This window comes from Pristis pectinata, chromosome 29, assembly GCF_009764475.1.
Source record: "Pristis pectinata isolate sPriPec2 chromosome 29, sPriPec2.1.pri, whole genome shotgun sequence".
NCBI classification, from domain to species: Eukaryota; Metazoa; Chordata; class Chondrichthyes; order Rhinopristiformes; family Pristidae; genus Pristis; species Pristis pectinata.
In genome coordinates, this window is record NC_067433.1 from 5,092,465 (window position 1) to 5,112,257 (window position 19,793).

A 19,793-nucleotide genomic window follows, 5' to 3' on the forward strand; every position below is an offset into this window, starting at 1 on the left:
CCTTGACTGGCAGTGGGTCTGTGCAATCGCCCTGGGCGATGTGGTGATGGAGAGGCGGGATTTCCGGCAGGGCGGTGGATGGTTTGGCGGGGGGGGGGGGGGGGGGGGGGGGGTGGAACACTGGAGGTGCTGGAACCGCCTGACTGAGGCCTCGGGGGCGATTCCACAAGGTCACCCGGTCGGGAGTCGGGCACGGGCCGCCGCAGCCCAGCCTGGCCTCGCCCACTGGGTTATTGCTCCGGGGAGATATCCCCGGGATGGCTTTGGGGAGCCTTGGCTCCTCGGTCACCCCGCCGCCGACACCTCAGATTGCCGCTTGACCGGGGTCGGGGTGAGGCCTCTCCGGCCGCCCTCGCTGTGCCCTCCCCGCCCCGGCCTCTCGGCTGGCCGGACACCGCTGCAGGACACGGATCATGAGCGGCCTCGGCCCCCCCCCCCCCCCCCCCCCCCCCAGCCATAGAGGCTGGCTAATGGGTGTCATCTGCCGGGACCCCGACCACTGCTGGCTGTCCAGTTATCTTTGTGTTGGGCGACAATGTGACCTGAAGCCCGGCCGATCACTTACCTCTCGTTAACCCTGCCTCACCTTGACCAATGCCCCGGGAAGCCATTCTCATCCCTTTGTCGATTGGAGGTCAGTTTCCTGCAGAGGCCTCGTTCAACGCTAAAAATTCTCCTTGGTGAGCGCGCATTGGATTAGCCTGAGCACTCTCAGATGGAAGCTTTCCTTGCCCGTACACGGTGCAGTGTTGCAACACCTGACTTTAACAATTTTCAACAAGATTCTGATGTTTAAGAAGCTTCTTTTGAAGCTGTATGTGTAGAAGAAGCATCAACCTTCATTTGTCGCACGTACCCAACACCAATCTATAAATCCTTCTGGTCTCTGAGTTAGTTGGCTGGCTAGTCTAACTTTTAGCATTGTTTTGGGGTGAAATTTATCAAGGGTGAACAATTATTTGGGCAAAGAAATACCAAGGAGTGACTGTACCTGGAGTACAAGTCACTCCTTGAGAATATACTTGATCGTGGTTTTAGGAGTGCAGAAAGGAATGAAGTTCGAATTGTGAACACAGAACAAAACAAAGTGATCTCCTCTACACTGGAGAAACCAAAGGCAGAACTTTGAATACAGATATTCTAACAATCTGCAGCTCCCTATTGCCTGTCACTTTAGTTCGAAGTTTTACTCTGTTTGGTCTTCTGCGCTGTTATAGCATGCCCCAACAAGGTTGAGGAACAACGTCTCATCTGTCTGGGAGTACTGCAGACTTCTGAACTTGTTACTGAATTCTACAACTTGGGGTAACTTGCTTTCTGTTTCTATTAGCATTGGCCACTTCTGCTGTAAGTCTCCTATCTATGATATTGGCTAAATTTTTCTCATTAGGACACGCCCAAGTCAGGTTGTGCTAATGCATTTAAAACTATTAAGTTCCTTTGTGTTCTTATTCTTTATCCACATAGCTTTTTCAATTTTCCCTCTGTCCCATTGAGCCATTGACCAGATGATTTATGTAATTTATCCTCTTGGCTAACCTGTTTTCTCTCTTTTCTAGTTCTCACAGGGTCTTTGACCTGAAAGATAACTCTGTTTACTCTTCACCAGATATTGAGTATTTATAGCATTTTGTGATGTTTATTCCAGATTTCCAACATCTACAGTTTTTTATTTTTAATCACCTAATGTGATTTTAAAAATCCCTCCTGATCGGTTAAGTTAATTTGTATTGGTTTATTATTGTCACTTGTACAGAGGTACAGTGAAAAACTTGTCTTACAAACTGATCTTACAGGTCAATTCATCACACAGTGCAGTTACATCAAGTTAGTGCAGAGTGCATTGATGTAGTACAGGTTTAAAAAAAACAATAACAGTACAGAGTAAAGTGTCACAGCTACAGAGAGAGTGCAGTATCAAAAAGACAGTAAATCTGCTTCAGCAATAGAAATGGTGTGGTAGATTTGTGTGATAGAATACCTCAAAACAATCCAGAACACATAGTAAGAAACACTTCTCCATAGCTGGGGTGTCTAAAACCGGAGAGCATAGTTTAGGGCAAGAGGTTTAGAGGGGATCTGAGGAATACTTTTCACTTGAAGGGTGATTGGAATCTGGAATGTTCTGCCTGAGGGGGTGCTGGAAGCAGGTAATCCCACAATAATTAGGTATCTAGGCAAGCACTTGAACTGCCAAGATATAGACGGCTCACAGACCAAGATGTGGTATGAATAGTTACTCCGTCAGCATGGACGTGGTGAGCTCGAGGGCCTGTTTCAGTCATCTATGAGGTAATGTGGAGGAGAGATGGGGATGGAGATTCAGGCAAGTTGAAAATGCCTGACAGGAGAATAGTGGTCATGTACTTTTATTTTGGAAACAAATGGACAAGTGAAAGATCTGTATCTAGTGGATGGAGTGAATTGGTAACCGAACCATAATCCATTGTTTTGGGACTGGAGAATGTAGACTGGCATTTGTGGCTGGATACTTCTTGCATCTCAGGGTTTGTGCATTAAGAAGATAAACATGAGTAGGCCAGTCAGCCCCTTGAATGCATTCCACTATTTCAATAAGAACACGGCTGAACCAATCCTGGCCTTAATGCCACATTCCTGCCTTCTGCCGGAATTCATTTAATTTAAATGTTTGTCGGTCTTGGCCTTGAATATAGAAAGTAGATCTACCTCTACAGAATTCCAGTGATTTAGCACCTTCATATGTAATGTCCATTTCTCTTTGTACTATGACATTTTGCATTTTCACTCTGTTCACAAAATTTCATTCTTTCTAAACCTTGCATTTTCCTTCAGTCTTGCCCACTCTTTTTAACCTACCTAAATTCCATCACTGGCTTTGTCTCCTCCTCGCAATTTGCTAACCCACCTGTTTTCTTTGTAATATCATAGCAAACTTGGTACCTGTACCCTTGGTTCCTTCATCCAAATCAGCAATGTAAATTATAAACAGTTGAGGTCCCTGCACTGATTTCTTTGGCACACACTAGTTACTGTTTACTTGAAAGATGACCCATCTATCCCAGCTTAGTTAACTATTCCTCTCTCCATGCCAGTGTATTATCCCCAACCCTGTGCAGTAACTGTTCATGTGGCAATTTATTGAATGCCTTCTGGAAATCCAAATTCACTCCATCTCTGTTCCCCTTGGTGAATAGTGAGAAAAATTTGCAAGAAGCTAGGGTTTATAATTAGCAAGTCTCTCTGGTAGAGAGCTGGTTAAAATGAAGGGTCGAATTGCCTTCTGTGGTATAACTATTATATGATTCTATTCAGTCTGTTTGTTACATCCTGAAAACTTTTTTTTGTAATGGGTTTAATGGAACGTGAAAATAAAACTAGATGAAAATTAGCTGAAGTGGTTGATGGCTGAATGGCTGAAAATGAAGGAAGTTTGACATGGGATCAATTTCCCAAATATTCTGAGAGAATGGAGAAGCTAAGTATTAATCAGGAGAGAAGGGGGTAAGATAAAGGGAATGCTTCCAATGTTAAATAATGTTGCAGCAGAAATTCATTTTGCAAATCAAATGTCTGTAAATTTGAAGAATGCCTGTAATTCAGGATGCTACTGTTGGTGTCATGTAAGCTAATATCCTTGTATGAGCACTAACCAGTTGAGCAATGAAGGAGATCCTTAATTTGGCTGTGAAGTATTGACCCACGTGACTAAACCTGGACCTTGAGGAGTGGTGTAGATGGATCTAGTAATGATGTGAGGCGTGGTACATGCTGTAAAGAAGTGCAAAATATTTATTGATTGATCTGCCATTAATATGAAGTAGTAGGATTTGGTCAAGTACAATGTGGAATATCTTGTGCATGTGTGCAATGAATGCATTGACCTTGAGATAGGTTATTGGAATGCAAACTTGATCATCATGAAAGTAATTTGATAGTTGTGGTAAACTTTGCAGCAAACCTTTGTCCTATTTCTCCCCAACATTGTCTGCAACTTAAAACTAATTTGTTGTTTTTTCCCGTCCTAGTTCTAACAAAGGGTTTTTGCCCTGAAATGTTTTTTTCTTTCCATAGATGCTGCTTGATGTGCTGTGTTTCCAGCATTTTTCTTATTTCAAGCATGTGCAGTTTTTGATATTTCTCTCTCCCTTCCAGGATTATAATGTAATGGCAGTAGCTCGTGACAAAAGGTTGAGCTCTGTGCTCAGGATTTAAGAATAAATATGAAGATGGTATGAAATTGAGCTGAATTGGTTTATTATTGTCACATGTATTGAAGTACAGTGGGAATACTTGTCTTGCATACCGTTCATACAGATCAATTCATTACACAGTGCATTGAGGTAGTACAAGGTAAAAACAATAACAGAATGCAGAATAAAGCGTAACAGGTACAATGAGGTGCAAGGCCTTAATGAGGTAGATCATGAGGTCAAGAGTCCATCTTTGACTTGCTGCTGTTTTCACTAAGACTACTGAGGAAATTGGAATAAACAAGTTGCAAGATATGTAACCCATGAAGGAGTCCAGTTTAAAATGAAAGTGAGGAATTCCATAGCTAAATCTGTGAGGTGAACTTTGGGTTGTCCCATTAACACTGAATTCTTGAGGGACTAAAAAAATTGGTGACAACAGTGGAGGGGTACAGTCTAAATGGATTTTAGCAAAGATTTTGACATGGTCCCAAATGGTAAACTAATCAAAAGTGACAGCACATAGAATCCAAGGGGAAGTGGCACTGTATCAAAAAGAAACAGCTGAGATGTCTATAATGCTATTCCACAGGGTTCAGCACTTGGTCCCATTGTGCAGAATATACCAGTGATTTAGACCTGATTGTAAGGGGTACAATAAAGAAGTTTGCAGATGATACAAAAATTGGCTGTCTGATTGACAGTGAGATGGAATGCAGTAAGATGAAGCTGGTCAGCTCGGCAAAAACACAGCAAATGGAATTCTACCCAGGAAGTGTGAGTTAATGCATTGGGTGTGGTCCAACAAAGCCAGGAAATGGACAATATATGTGTGATGTGGAGGAACAGAGACCTTTAAGTCTCAAATTTTTAAAGGTAGAAGAGCAGATTTATTTTATTTAAGGTGATTACTTGGAAGCATTCGCTATGCCTTTTTCATCAGCTGCTGCATAGAATATAGGAGGGAGGTTATGTAGAACTGTACAGAACTTGAGTACTCTATACAATTCTGGTCACCACATTACAGGAAAGGTGTGATTGTGCTGGAGAGTGTGTGGTGGAAACTGTCAAAGAAGTTATTAGAACTAGAAAATTGTAACTGAAAGGAAAGATGCAATAGACTTTGGAAGCTTTCTTTGGAGCTAAAGAGACTGAGGTGAAACTTCATTGAAATGGTCAATAACTTAAAATGTACTTGAAGAGCCATAGTCTATGGGGCTACAAATTTAAGTGCTGAAAATTGGGGTTAAGCTGGGGAACTCTTTCATTGGCACAGTTTTCTCCTGTGCCTTAAATTTTCTAATTCTGAAGTTCAGTGCTATATTAAGTTTTTAGTAAAAATGACCTGTAGGGAATATTGTTTGAAATATTCACTTTCCCCCCGCCCTATCACCCTGTTTCTTTCCCTTCCTCCTCCTTCATCTGCCATTACACCCACTCTCCTCCTACTGATGCACCTTTCCTGCTGTTCCTATCTGCCCTCCCCACCACCTTCATTTGACTCCAAGCTCCACCTTCTTGTCCTATCAGATCCCATCATGTGCAGCACTTTGTCGCCACCACCTATCACCTCCCAGCCTCTGTTGCTATTTTCACTCTTTTCCCCCTCCATCTGCCTATCATCACCCCCCCCCCCCCCCCCCCCAAAACCTGGATCCACCTATTGCTTGCCAGCTCTTACCCTACCCCTTTATACTGGCGATCTCCCCTTTCAGTCTAGATGAAGGGTCTCAGACCAAAGCTCATTTCTTTACCCAGGAGTCTTTCCTGGTTTGTACTGAACTTTTTTTCCCTCTCCAGATGATTCCTGATTAGCTGAGTGTCTCTCTTGCTCATTTCCCTCTATTTATGCCACCTCAAGTTTCAGTGTAGTTACCAAACTTCGATCATCTTTTGATCTCACTTGATCTGCAACACACACACACACACATCTGCATCTTCTGCTCTCACTCTTGCTCCTCTGCCTAGCCAGGTAGTACAGAAAGGAATGTTTATTTTGGATGGGGAAGGGTGGGGTTGGAATTATGGGACAGTTTTTGAACTGGCATTGATTTATACACGCCAGCCCCAATGGATTGGTTTCCTTGTAATATTGCTTCTGGTAATCTGTCCTGTAGTTAATTCACCTGCTGCCCTTTGGGCTGAAGCAGAATGGATAAGCGTGTATATGCAAAAGCACAAGTTCTTTATAGGAGCAGGATTTTCAGTGTCCACTTTCATTTTGTCAGTAACATGCAGTTGGGATTCAGGAGTTCAATTATTAGAAATCTGTATCTAAATTCATTCTTGAAGGGAATCTGTTTTGCATCACCTTTTGCACCCAATCCACTTGTCTGTATTCTACAGGGGGATTGACTCAAAGTAAGTTTTTCCATCTGAACCATTGGATTATTAAAATGATAGCCATGCTGCAAAATATGTAGTAAGTTTTTGTGAAACCATGCAATAATTGGCACAATATAGTTGGGAGAGGACTTGGCTATTTATCTCATGATACTTCTCAGTGAGGTTATGTGTGCTCTGTGACTAACCACATTCCTGATTTTCCCCAACTTTTTTTAAGTTTTCTTAATCGACAAAATATATCATCTCAGATTTTATAACTAACGCACATAAGGTGATCATTCTGGAAGAGTCTGAATTTCCACCTCCCTCTGCATGAAGCGTTGTTTCTGAACTTTGCTCCTGAAAGACCTGGCCCTTTTGCTTGGACTATGACCCCTTGTCCTAGATTTCCCAACCAGCAGAAGTAGTTTCCATCCACTTTATTGTTCCCCTTATTATGTTGAACACATCAATTTACTACCTAATGTTCTAAATTCCTGGCAATATACTAGTTTGGCTGACGCCCCTAGAAAATTTCTGTTTTTGAGTTTAAAAACAAAATGCTCAACAAGTCAGGGTGTATCAAACGAGAGAAACGGTTAATGTTTTGGGTCTTTCATCAGAACTGGGAATAATTAAAGACAGATGCAAAGCAGGAAGTGGAGGGAAGATTAAAAGATAGTCTTTGAAAGGGCACATGGAATGACAAAAGAAATGATATTTCAAGTTAGCAAACTTGGAGGTGAGACTGTAAAGTGGTTATCTTAAATCAAAGGCATCTGGAAGGAATGTTAAAACTGGAGTAAAAGTACTGGAAATGCTCAAGTATTTGAAATTGTTGAACTCTTGATGGCCCCAGAAGGGTGTAATGTCACCTGTTGAGTGATGAGGTGTTCTTCAAGTTTGCACTGTTCCAAAGTTCTATGTAAGAGGCCAGAGTAGGAGTGAGATGACAGATTTGGGTCACATTTGCATCCTAAACTATGGTGTTGATAAAGGCAGATGCTCTAACTGCATCTGGTCTCCCTGAACAGCAAATACAATGTACTAAGTTGAAAGAGTAAAGGGGACAAACTCCCCTCTTCCTCTCCCCACTCCCAGTCTATTCACTCCAGGATATTTTGATTTGCTAATCCTTCTCTGCAATGGCTACTGCCCTTTTTTTTACTCTTTCCCCCCCCCCCCCCCCCACATATTCCTGTTTAACCAGAAGAAATGCAATACTTGCCCTTTTATCTCCTCTGCACTGCTCAGTGCCCCAGCACACTCTCCAAATAGAGCTGCATTTTGCTCATGTTGTTCTTTCTACATTGGAAAGGCCAGTTGCAGATGGAGTGACTGAGATCATATTTCAAGTAGTGAACACTTCCAGCATATTTATTCCCAGATTTTCAGTAGTTCTTTCAAATTTATTTCCAGTTTGGAATAACTTCTTTTGCTACCTCATTATCTGCACTGTTGTCCTTTTAACATTCAATCTTTCCTGCCTTCCTCTTACTACATACATTTCCTGTTAGTTCACTCCTCCCTTCCCCCTTTCCTCTCCACCTTTAAATCTGTTTAAATATTATCAGTTCTGAAGATGCCATTGATGAAACATTATCTCTCTTCAAAGATGATGCCTGTCTTGCTGAGAATTTCAAATATTGTTATTAGTATTTTGCTTTTTGTTTTTAACCTTTGGAATTCAGATTTTGTTGGACAGCAGCATATCATGCATCCTTTAAGAAGCCTTGTGCTTATTTTTTTTAGCCTTTTGAGCCTGTTACCTCAGTATAGGAACACTGACTGCTTTGACCACTTTGCACAACAATGGGCCTTTTTGTTTTAATTGTCATCTTGTTTAATTTGTTTTTCTTATGAAAATTGTCTCTAATGCTATGTGCCTGTGATGCTGCTGCAAGTTTTTTTATTGCACCTGTGCATACATGTACTTGTGCATATAACAATAAGTTCAACTTTGAATACTCTAGAAAGGCTTTAAGTATTCTTGGGCATGGTCCAATTAGATGTCTGCAAATATGCAACATAAACTCTACACCTGAGGACATCTATTGAGAATAATCAAAATTTTTATGCGCCTATCCACGGTATTTTAATGAAGAATGTACCACAATTTCCTTTCTCCTTCCTTCTAGTGCTCTCCTGTCAGTTACTGTGTTCAAAGCAAATGACTTCATAATCATGGACAATGAAACCACTTACAAAGTTTTATCTGTTCACTTGATTTATTTGTAATTTAGTGCTCTCATTTACACTGCTTTAATACTGCCTATCTTTGAGTCATTGTAAATCTTGTGCAAGTTGCTCTAACAATATAAAGAAGCAGTATCTGAACTGGTAACTTTTCAGAAGACTGTATTTGCAGTGTATTCCCTTGAACTGTAGGATAGAAACTGTTTGATCCAGGATCAAACAATCTTTTAACATTGTTTTTCATTCCTGTCCTTTTGCTAGTTTTGGTGAGTTCCTATCCTGATTTAACTTTAATTTCCTGATGTCTGAGAATCTATCCTCTTCCTTCATCAAAATCACTGATGTAAAGTAATGCTTCCCTGTTTTCATTTGTAATTTGAAAAGAGAGAATGCGCCTTTCACAAACTCAGATGTTCCAATATGATTGGCAGCCAATTACTTTGTAAGGTGCAGCCACGTGATGTAGGAAACGAGGCCCAGGCATGAGTCAAGTTAAAGCAAAACAAGTTGTACAGGAAATTGATGATCAATAATGAGAAATAATATTGGCCAAGAGATTGCTCTTAAGTGTTGTGGAGCCTTATGTCTAAATGAGGGCAGGCAGGGCGTAATTATTGAGTGCTGTATCTAAAAGGAGTTGCCTCCAGTAGTTCAGCACTTGCTCCCTACTGCAGTGGCCTATCAACTTGGAATTTTGCACTTGAGTCTCTGGATTGGTATTGAGAAAACACTCTGGAACAAATGCTACAAAATGAGTCACAGCCTCATTATCAGTTTCTGCTGGGGCGCAGCACTATTCTTGAACATCCTATTTTTAAAAAATTGCTTTCTATATCCTTGAGTTTCTTTTTGTAGCATTTTACAATATGCTGCTTGTTTTTTCTCAGGGAATTGGGATGGGTGCTAGTTTTTACTATTTTGTATGTGTTTTCTAGGTTCATGTAACTGCCTACCTCTTGATTTATCCTGAGTCCCTTTTGGTAAATGGAACGCTTGCCCCTTGAAAGGAAGAATTTAATGTAATATTCAACATTTGCATCGTACTTTCCACCCTCCCCAGACCCCCCCCCCCCCCGTCTATTATTTTACCTCTGAACAAATCCACTACATTTTTGTTTAGACATTTGTCTGCCTTGCCAAAATCCTTTTCTTAATTTCTCCTTTTACAGGTAGTGAGATAACCTCCTGTCTTATTGTAATTGGAAATCAAAAATTTGCAGATGCTGGAAATCTGCAGGGGAGGGGTGTGGGAAGAGAACAAAGTTAAGCAGCATGTATGGAAAGAGGTCAGGGTTAACAATTTGGGTCAAAGACACTTCGTCAGGAGAAAACTGCCCAGATAATGCACCCTTTGTTCTGAAATGTTCTCAACTCAATGACTCAGCAGGAAGATTCAAGATGGGGACATCTACTCAGGATGACGTTGCTGTCAACAAGCTCTCACATGGAAATGTGCAATGCACAACCTACTTTGTCCTATCTTTAGTCTGTTATTTTTATCTACATTTTGTTTAAAAATGCCCAAACACATTGTGAACAACTATGCAAATGATCACTTGGAGGGACACAGGATAGTGGAGCAGGAACACCCAGTCTCTGTCATTTCTGATTTGGAACTAGGAGGAACTGTAATTATCTTGCTACCATCTCAGCAGATAAAAGCTAATTCAGCATACTTTTAATGTATGTCTTGGTGCCTTATAACTTTGTTCAGTGACAAAATGTTTGCAAACTTGAATACTTCAGTCTTTTAGGAAGAGTCAGATTTTTTTTAGTGCGGATTCTGAGCTAGGCTGGAGGCTTCAGGTGCCGGGTGGGGGCTGAATGTCAATCCTTCATTTCAAATGATCAATTGCTCTACAGCAAATACTTGAGCAATTACCTTCCTGCTTGATGGTGCAATAAGCATTGAAGGATTTCTGGTAAGTGAAGAATTGCATATGCACGACGCATATCAAGTCCTTTCAAGTGATGCTGACAAAATGTTCCGAATCAATATAGACTTTTACTGATCCCAGAGCATCCAGCACACTGATCTCAGCTGATCAAGTCCAGAAATTTGCCTTGTTGATAAGATAAGATATCTTTATTAGTCATATGTACATCGAAACACAGTGAAATGCATCTTTTGCATAGGGTGTTCTGGGGGCAGCCTGCAAGTATTGCCACGCTTCCAGCACCAACATAGCATGCCCACAACTTCCTAACCTGTACGTCTTTGGAAAGTGGGAGGAAACCAGAGCACCCAGAGGAAACCCACACAGACACGGGGAGAACTTACAAACTCCTTACAGACAGTGGGGGAAATTCCTGTTTACTGTGTAGTTCATTGGCTGCAGAATCTAAGACTAAGGTACTTGCCATCAAAACGAGTATGAGATTAAAAAGCTGAATGATAACTCTGCCCACAGTGCTTTCTGAGGCCTGAAGTACTGAAAGGTATTTGCTACTTGGCTAGTTGGATCTGAATTAAAAACTGTTCCTTGCTTTGCTGTAAGGGGGACTGGTTATTAAATTTTAAACAAGCAGTGATTCTGAAAACAACTTGTATCTGTCTCTGTGCCACTTTTGCTTTTAATATGTTCTTGAGTAATGCTGCAGATTTGAAAATGTCAAGTGAATGTGGTGGTCAAATAATTATGCTGCTCTGATCCACTAAGTATATATACTGTAATGGCATGCGTTCTGTGAAAGATATTGGTGGAACCAGTGTGATCTCCCCCTGCTTTAGAGTTCTTTCAGAATTTGTAGCATTTGGTTAGCAAGATAAGGGTTAACATTGTGGTTTCAGTTCTATGCAGTTATTTCCACTGAGGTGCAATGCCTAGTACTCCTTTACCATAAAAAGGTTTATTGTTACAGAAACTGCACTGTCACATTGTTACCAAGAGAAGTTATGTAAACAGTTTTGGGGGCAGTCCTGTGTTCATGATGATCAACAATGTATATGATCCATTTTCAGCAGAATTTGCCTCTTTTTTTTTGGTTCCTTCAACTTCTGCCTATCCTTTTGATTTGTACCCATAACTCTGAGGGCACCAGCTGTAGCACTTGGCTCAATTAGCTGTTCCTAATTGGTAGATATGACAGTAGATGTTTACAGGCAGGACAGCCAAACTCCATTTGCAATTCTTGTGCTTCTTACAGAATGATTAGAAGAATCCTGACTTTTATTTCTCTGTCCATTTTGAAGATCACATTAGTTCTACACTGCCAACCTAGTTAAGCTCAGTTAAAATAGAACTTCACTTGCTTGTAAGGCTTTCCATATCCAGCCTTGTGGCTCACTCCCAAGTGTTTTCCATCATGCCATCTACTATCTTCAATTTGAAGAGACTGGTTCCACTTGTCAATGAAGATATAAGAATTTTGTATGCCAGTTTGCAAAATGTTTATGTTCTAAGAATTTCTAAATGTACTTTTACTGTACACTAATTTGTGCTTTTTGTTTTTAATTTCCAGTGGGGCTGTGGTAAGATCAGGAGGTGAAAAATGCATCGTTTAAGGACTTGTGCTGCTAAATTGAGGCCATTGACTGCCTCTCAGACTGTTAAAAATTTATCACACAGTGGAGCAGCAGTGTCTAGGACGTTTCAACAAGGGCGCTTTTATACTGCGCCTGTAGCTGCTGAGCCCTTTCTGAGTGGGACTAGTTCGAACTATGTTGAGGAAATGTACTTTGCTTGGCTTGAAAATCCACAAAGTGTTCATAAGGTAAGCACAAGTGGAGGCAATTAATGTTCTACTGCCCTCGCCTTTTGCCGGTCTTCAGTAAAGTGTTTTTGCAGCAAGGTAAGTGTTGGACCATCTACAGCATCTTCAAAGCAATGGACAACGTTATCACTTAGCTGTTTGAGAAGACTTGGATTAAAGGAGCACTGCCTTGCAGAGAAGAAAACGTGTTGCTACGGTGACTACTGATGGAGTAAAGGCTGAAGTTCACCCAAGATGGTTTAAAATGATTTCTGGAATTCGCTTGCTGTTTACTCAATATCTATCATCACTGTTCTGATTGCTGCCTTTTAACTGGCCCAAGGTGGGGCAGGACCAAAGTGTCCAAGGTGTGGTGTTGCATGTCTAATTACAAATATGTTATCATAAAATGCTGTAACCTGGATGGAAAGCAGGCTTCTGATTCATTAAACTGGTATAGTTTTAATGACTTCCTTGGACCTTCTGAAACTTCCCAGTAGCCAACTCCCCCACCTCCACACCACCCCCCCCCCCCCCCCCCCCCCCCCCCCCCCAAATTTAACACCAAAACTGCACAGTAGACAGCTCTTACATTTTGCGTCTATTGCCATTTTCTGCGATGGCTATTTTGAGTTGGAGATCAGGATTAAGATGTTTCCCTAGCGTGGTGTAGAATTACATCACAGGTGGCATTTGCTTCACTGGCAGGTTCCCACAGCCATAGTGCTACTGCACTTGAACTTGTGCTTTTAGAAAGAGATCGTCTTGGCAGCTTTCATTTAATTTCCAACTACAAGTCACCAGTTACATTGATTTTTGTTTTGGCTTTGTGAATATATACATTAGGATTTGAAGTCCCAACAGTGGTGAAGCAGGATGATGGGGAAATATAGAAATGGCAGGTGTGTGCAGTGATTTTTTTTAAAAACGCCAAATGGAAGATGCAAAACTAGAGAGAGGTATGGTCATGGAAAGTTCATAAAGAATGAGAATTTTAAAGTCTACCAGCAGGGAACAAGGAATCTGAAAGACTTTGTCCTTTTAATATAGAAGAAGAAATTTTGTACTTTCCAGGGTGAAAATAGCAGAGAATAACAAGTGCTGCACATAAGTTTTTTAATTGGTTTTAATTTGTTTTGTATCTATACTAGTAACACTAGAACAATTTGGTGTTAGTGTTGGGTGAATGGATAATATATTTATGATACACTGGCCTTGGTACAGTCATGAATAGACAATGTTTTTTGAGTGAGTTGGGCTGAGTTTGAGTTCTGCTCCAGCATTTGAGAAACAACTCATTTTGCATGTTTGTGTCAATTAATGTTTATCTTGCAACAGTTTGATTTGTACCACCCCCACCCCGTCACACTTGTGCAAGTGGTAATTACATTTGGATTTTTTTAAGGTGTATGTTTTTTTTAGCACTATTGCAACATTTTATGAAAGATGGTCCTGAATCTTATCTGCATGTCTGCAGTTCACTGTCTGCTGACCTGTAGAAACAGCCATCTGAATTTGTCCCACTCCTGCATATTCACAATTGCTTGCACAAAGGAATTGGCTAAGTACTCAAACCAAAAATCTATTGAATCCTGCTATCATCCTTTTTAAGGTGGCAGTCAAGATCCTAATAGCTAGCTGTGTAATTTCTCTCTTCCACCTCTGGGGTTCTTTTGCATTGAAATTTGGAGTAAAGTTATTGAATCTCTGCCATTGGAAACAGTTTCCACTTAATCTATCAAAACCCATCACAATATTTAATAACTGTCAGATCTTGCCTTTCTGTGCTTTAAGGCAGAAACCCCAGGTTTTCTACACCACAATTTTTTTTGGTCAGGTAGTAAGGCTCCTTTCCATACTCTGAGATCTTGGCCTTTAAATAGGATATCTAGAATTAATATTTCAATTGAGGCTTAACCAATATTGTCTATATTTCAGGATGACTTCCTTGCTTTTGCAACCTTTGCTGTTGTTTGTAAAGCCACAAATCCCTTTTTGTTTTGGTATCTACACTCTCTCCACTTGTGCCACCTTCTTAAAAACATTTGCCCTTGGGTCTCTGTCTTGTATTTGCTTTAAAAAAAATTGTACTCTTTATGTTCATTTTATGTATCCTCATTCTTCCTACAATGATGAATTGCAATTGTGTTAAATTTTAACTGCAAGTCTCTTTTACAGCTATGTTCTGCTGACATCTTCTGAATTTCTGTACATTTGAGTTTCATGTTATCAGCAAACTTTATCCTGCTCTGTGCCCAAGTCCAGGTCATTAAGGAGTCAAGGTGAACAGTGAGCCAACTATTGATTCTTGAGAAACACTGTCATGCTAATGTCGTGAAATGATCATTGCCTGGCATTTATCATGTGAATGTTACATGCCATCATCAACCCAGTTGTAAAAGATGAAGTCTGTACCTGATAAGCCATGAATGGAACATTGTTAATCACAAGTAAACAAGCCTATATATAATGGGGATCTAGAAAACTACTGGAAGTACACTGCAAGTTGGGCAGTTTCTGTGGAGAATGATGGTCATTAACCTGAAATATTTCTAATATTTTCTTTTTCTGGTGTGCAGATTTTGATCTTAAACAATTCCTTTTATAAATTATGGGAGGTGAGGGGTTGTGGTTTTGAAGTAGCTACTGACAAGTCACTAGAATGTTGTCTTGAAGCACTCCTGCACTGATGTCCTGGAGTTAATTCCAGCAATTACCACCATCTTTCTTCTGTGTGGGTTTGACTTGAGCCAGTAAACTAACCTTTAATAAGGTAAACAGCAAGTGACTAGAAGTATCAAGATTCAAATTAATAAAAACATTTTGGTACTCTGACCTGAGTGTTTTTAGCATAACAACTTGCTGTAGCTGCAACATGTGAGTTGGTGACATCAAATGTCTGTAGTGCATGCCTGTGGAATCTCTGCAAGTATTCTCAGTTGGAGACATACAGCAAAGAAATGGGCTCTTTAGCCCAACTGGTCCATGCCAACCAAGATGCCCATCCAGCCTAGTCCCATTACCTGCATTTGGCTGTATCTTTCTAAATCTTTCCTATTCATGTACCTGTCCAACTGTATTTTAAAAGTTGTTAATGTACCTGCCTACCCCACTTGTGCAATAGGGGAGAGTTCCTGAGCTACTTTGATTCGGGTGGCAATCTCGTCTCTTGGGTTGGAAAAAAGAACAAAGAACACTACAGCACAGTACAGGCCCTTTGGCCCACAATGTTGTGCTGACATTTTATTCCTGCTCTAAGGTCTATCTAACCCTTCCCTTCCACATAGGCCCCCCCCCCCCCCATCTCTCTATCATTCATGTGTCTATATAGGAGTCTCTTAAATGTCCCTAACATATTTTCCCCCACAACCTTTGCTGGCAGTGCATTCCATGCACCCACCACTCTGTGTAAAGAACTTACCCCTGACATCCCCCTTATCTTCCTCCAATCACCTTAAAATTATGTCCCCTCATCTTAGCCATTGTCGCACTGGGAAAAAGTCTCTGACTGTCCACTCGATCTATGCCTCTTATCATCTTGTACACCTCTATCAAGTCACCTCTCGTCGTCCTCCTCTCCAAAGAGAAAAGCCCTAGCTCACTCAACCTATCATTAGACGTGCTCTCCAATCCAGGCAACATCCTGGTAAATCTCCTCTGCCCCCTCTCTAAAGCTTCCACATCCTTCCTATAATGAGGTGACCAGAACTATATGTATGTGAAGAACAGGAGGATGACTAGAGTGAGGGTAGGACCAATCAGGGATAAAAGAGGAAACGTGTGCCTGGAGTCAGAAGAGGTAGGGGAGGTCTTTAATGAATACTTTCCTTCAGTATTCACCAGAGAGAGAGACCAGTTCTATAGAGCTGCAACATCACCCTGCAGCTCTTGAACTCAATACCCCAACTAATGCGCCATACGCTGCCTTAACAACCCTATGGACCTGCATGGCAACTTTGAGGGATCAGTGGACATTGACCCCAAGATCCTTCTGTTCCTCCACACTGCTAAGAGTCCTGCCATTAACCTTGTATTCTGCCTTCAAATTCAATCTCCTGAAGTGTATCACTTAACACTTTTCCAGGTTGAACTCCATCTGCCAGGTCTGCATTCTATCAATGTCGTGTTATGATCTACAGCAACCTTCTACACTATCCACAGCACCACCAACCTTTGTATCATCAGCAAACTTACTAACCCACCCTTCCACATCGTCATCCAAGTCATTTATAAAAATCACAGAGTAGGGGTCCCAGAACAGATTCCTGCGGAACACCACTGGTCACCGATCTCCAGGCAGAATACGCTCCATCTACCACCACCCTCTAACTAATATGGCTGAGCCAATTCTGAATCCACACAGCCAAGTTTCCCTGGATTCCATGCCTCCTAACTTTCTGAATAAGCCTTCCATGAGGAACCTTATCAAATGCCTTACTAAAATCCATGTACACTACATCCACTGCTCTACCTTCATCAATGTGCTTTGTTACATCTTCAAAGAATTCAATCAGGCTCGTGAGGCACGACCTGCCTCTCTCAAAGCCGTGCTCACTGTCCCTAATCAGCCTATGCTTTTCCAACTGCCCATAAATCCTGTCTCTAAGAATCTTCTCCAGTAATTTACCCACCACTGAAGTAAGACTCACTGGTCTGTAATTCCCAGGGTTATCCCTGCTCCCTTACTTAAACAAAGGAACAACATTTGCCACCCTCCAATCATCTGGCTCTACTGTGGCCAGTGAGGACGTAAAGATTGTCACCAAAGGTGCAGTAATCTCTTCCCGTAATAACCTTGGCCCTATTCCATTTGGCCCCGGTGACTTATCTATCCTAATGCTTTTCAAAGGTTCCAGCAAATCCTTTTTCCTCGCATCGACATACCCTAGCATATCAGCCTGTCATGTGCCATCCTCACAAACGTCAAGGTGTCTCTCTTTGGTGAATACTGAAGGAAAGTATTCATTAAGGACCTCCCCTACCTCTTCCAATGCCAGGCACATGTTTCCTCTTTTATCCCTGATTGGTCCTACCCTCACTCTAGTCATCCTCCTGTTCTTCACATACATGTAGAATGCCTTGGGGTTTTCCTTGATCATACTCGCCAAGGACTTCTCATGCCCCCTTCTTGTTCTCCTAAGTCCATTCTTAAGCTCCCTCCTGGCTACCTTGTAACTCTCCAGAGCCCTGTCTGATCCATGCTGGTTCTAAATCTCAGGTAAGCTTCTTTCTTCCTCTTGACAAGGTATTCTACCTCTCTTGTCAACCACTGTTCCTTCACTCTACCATCCTTACCCTGCCTCAATGGGACAAACTTATCCAGAACCCCATGCAAGTATTCCTTAAACAACCTCTACGTTTCTGTTGTGCACTTCCCCAAGAACATCTGCTCCCAATTTAGGCTCCCAAGTTCCTGCTTAATAGCATCATAATTTTCCCTCCCCCAGTTAAATACTTTCCCATATCATCTGCTCCTATCCCTCTCCAAGGCTATGGTAAAGGTCAAGGAGTTAAGGTCACTATCTCCAGAATGCACTCCCCCCAGGAGATCTGAAACCTGATCAGGCTCATTGCCCAGTACCTGGTCCAGTACGGCCTCTCTTCTATTCGGCCTGTCCACGTACTGTGTTAGGAATCCTTCCTGTACACACCTAACAAACTCCGTCCCATCTATCCCTTTTACATTAAGGAGGTGCCAATCAATATTAGGGAAGTTGAAATCATCCATGACGACAACCCTGTTATTTTTGCACCTCTCCAAAATCTGCCTCCCTATCTGTTCCTCAGCATTTTTGCTGCTATTGGGGGGGTCTGTAGAATACTCCCAATGGAGTGATCGCTCCCTTCCTGTTTCTGACTTCCACTCACACCGACTCAGTGGACAATAGCTTGGATCTGGGCATTCATCATGGCAGAAGGATGTGACTGTTAGACAGGAGGGGGGGCGGGCAGGGGAGAAGTATAGTAATAAAGGAGCATCAGTTTTTGACCTCCAAAAGGTTTAAGTTTTGCTGCCTGTACAGATGTGAACATGGACAATAGGGTAGCTGATCAATCTAACCTCTGCTTTGTGAAATGGGAGACCATTGAATCAAGAAACAGTGAAAAGGAAAATAAAACTGCAGACACTGGAAATCTGAAATTAAAAACAGCAAATTCAAGAAACGCTCAGCAGATCAGGCAGCATCTATGGAAAGAATTTGAGAATTCCAGAAAGGTGTTTCAACAGTGAAAGAATGTGGTCATTATAGGGGGGCAGCATGGAGGAACAGGTACTGTTCTTTGCAGCCATGAGCAACTGAAGACTTGCCTACTTTGTACTAGGATTAAGGACATCTCTTGGATCTGGAAAGGGAGCATCTTTGGATTACTGCATGATCCATTCACAAATTGACAAAAATCAATTTGTCAATTAAGTTAATAGAAAATGATATTGGGAGAATTATACGGAGTATCAACCAGGACACAGGAGCTTCTAACAAATATCCATGGAAGATGTTGATCTTCATAGACTGGGCAAATCAAATTGGGAAGGTGACCTTAAGGGTTCATGAAATGCATTTAAGGCTATTTCCTGGAGTAATATATCGTGGACCCAACAAGGCCATAGACTATTTTCAATATGTTCATACATAATGGGACAGGTTAGGATAAGAGTAGTGGGAAAAAAATGGGTGCTTGATGGTTGGCATGGTCTGACCCTGTTTCTATGGCCAGAAGTTTACTGTGGGCAATTTGCCTGTGTTCTTCACTATGGTTTAATGATGCATTAACTTCTGCTTTTAACACCTGGGGCACTAAATAGACTTCCACTTTGTTTTTGCTTATCTGATTTGACATTGCATAGGGCAGTACAGTTGATCAGGGAAATCTGAATAGTATATATGTGACCATAAGTGAGGAGAAAGTAATTGGAAGATCCCTTGTTACTTCACGTGTCTTTGATCATAGAGGATTGTTGGTATCTGGAGTTGATTCTGACTTCTGGGGAATGTCCAGGAAAAGGAATGCTTTAGCTTTCCCTCCTTTAGCCTCACCCCTGCCATGAAAGCTTTCAGTTAACACACACCAGGTAGGATACTTCAATTGAATTTCTGGCTACTCTGCTGGGTAAGGAAGTATGGGTTTTGGCAATCTATTTGTATTGTAATTCCTATTGGTAATTGTAGATATGAAGAGAGCACTGATGCCTAACCCCATGGATTTAATATGTAGACCTGCAGAAAGAGCACAGACGCTTGTATAGGAGCTGTAGAACAGCACTTGGACGCTTGGATCCCAGCATAGCAAATACTTTCTGAAAATGAGGAGAACAAATTGACAAAGAGGAACACTACTAACTTGATCCTCAAATGTGAGTGACACTGCACCACATCATTCTGCCAAATTATGGTTTCTTAGGACAAT

The 19,793-nt window shown here is 41.4% G+C and overlaps 1 protein-coding gene across 7 annotated transcripts in view; it reads left to right on the forward strand.

Annotated features, from left to right (window-relative positions):
• The window catches only part of LOC127584275 (2-oxoglutarate dehydrogenase complex component E1), an 83,957-nt gene that overhangs the window by 325 nt on the left and 63,839 nt on the right, over positions 1-19,793 (forward strand). For 6 of the 7 annotated variants that reach the window (XM_052040937.1, XM_052040932.1, XM_052040938.1 and 3 more), the window contains exon 2: positions 12,156-12,407. In XM_052040937.1, coding sequence (XP_051896897.1) covers positions 12,186-12,407 — 222 coding nt within the window. In that variant the 5' untranslated portion in view covers positions 12,156-12,185. Of the gene's footprint in view, positions 1-939; positions 1,306-12,155; positions 12,408-19,793 lie in introns of those variants that run through there. The other variant, XM_052040933.1, reaches the window with a different exon arrangement.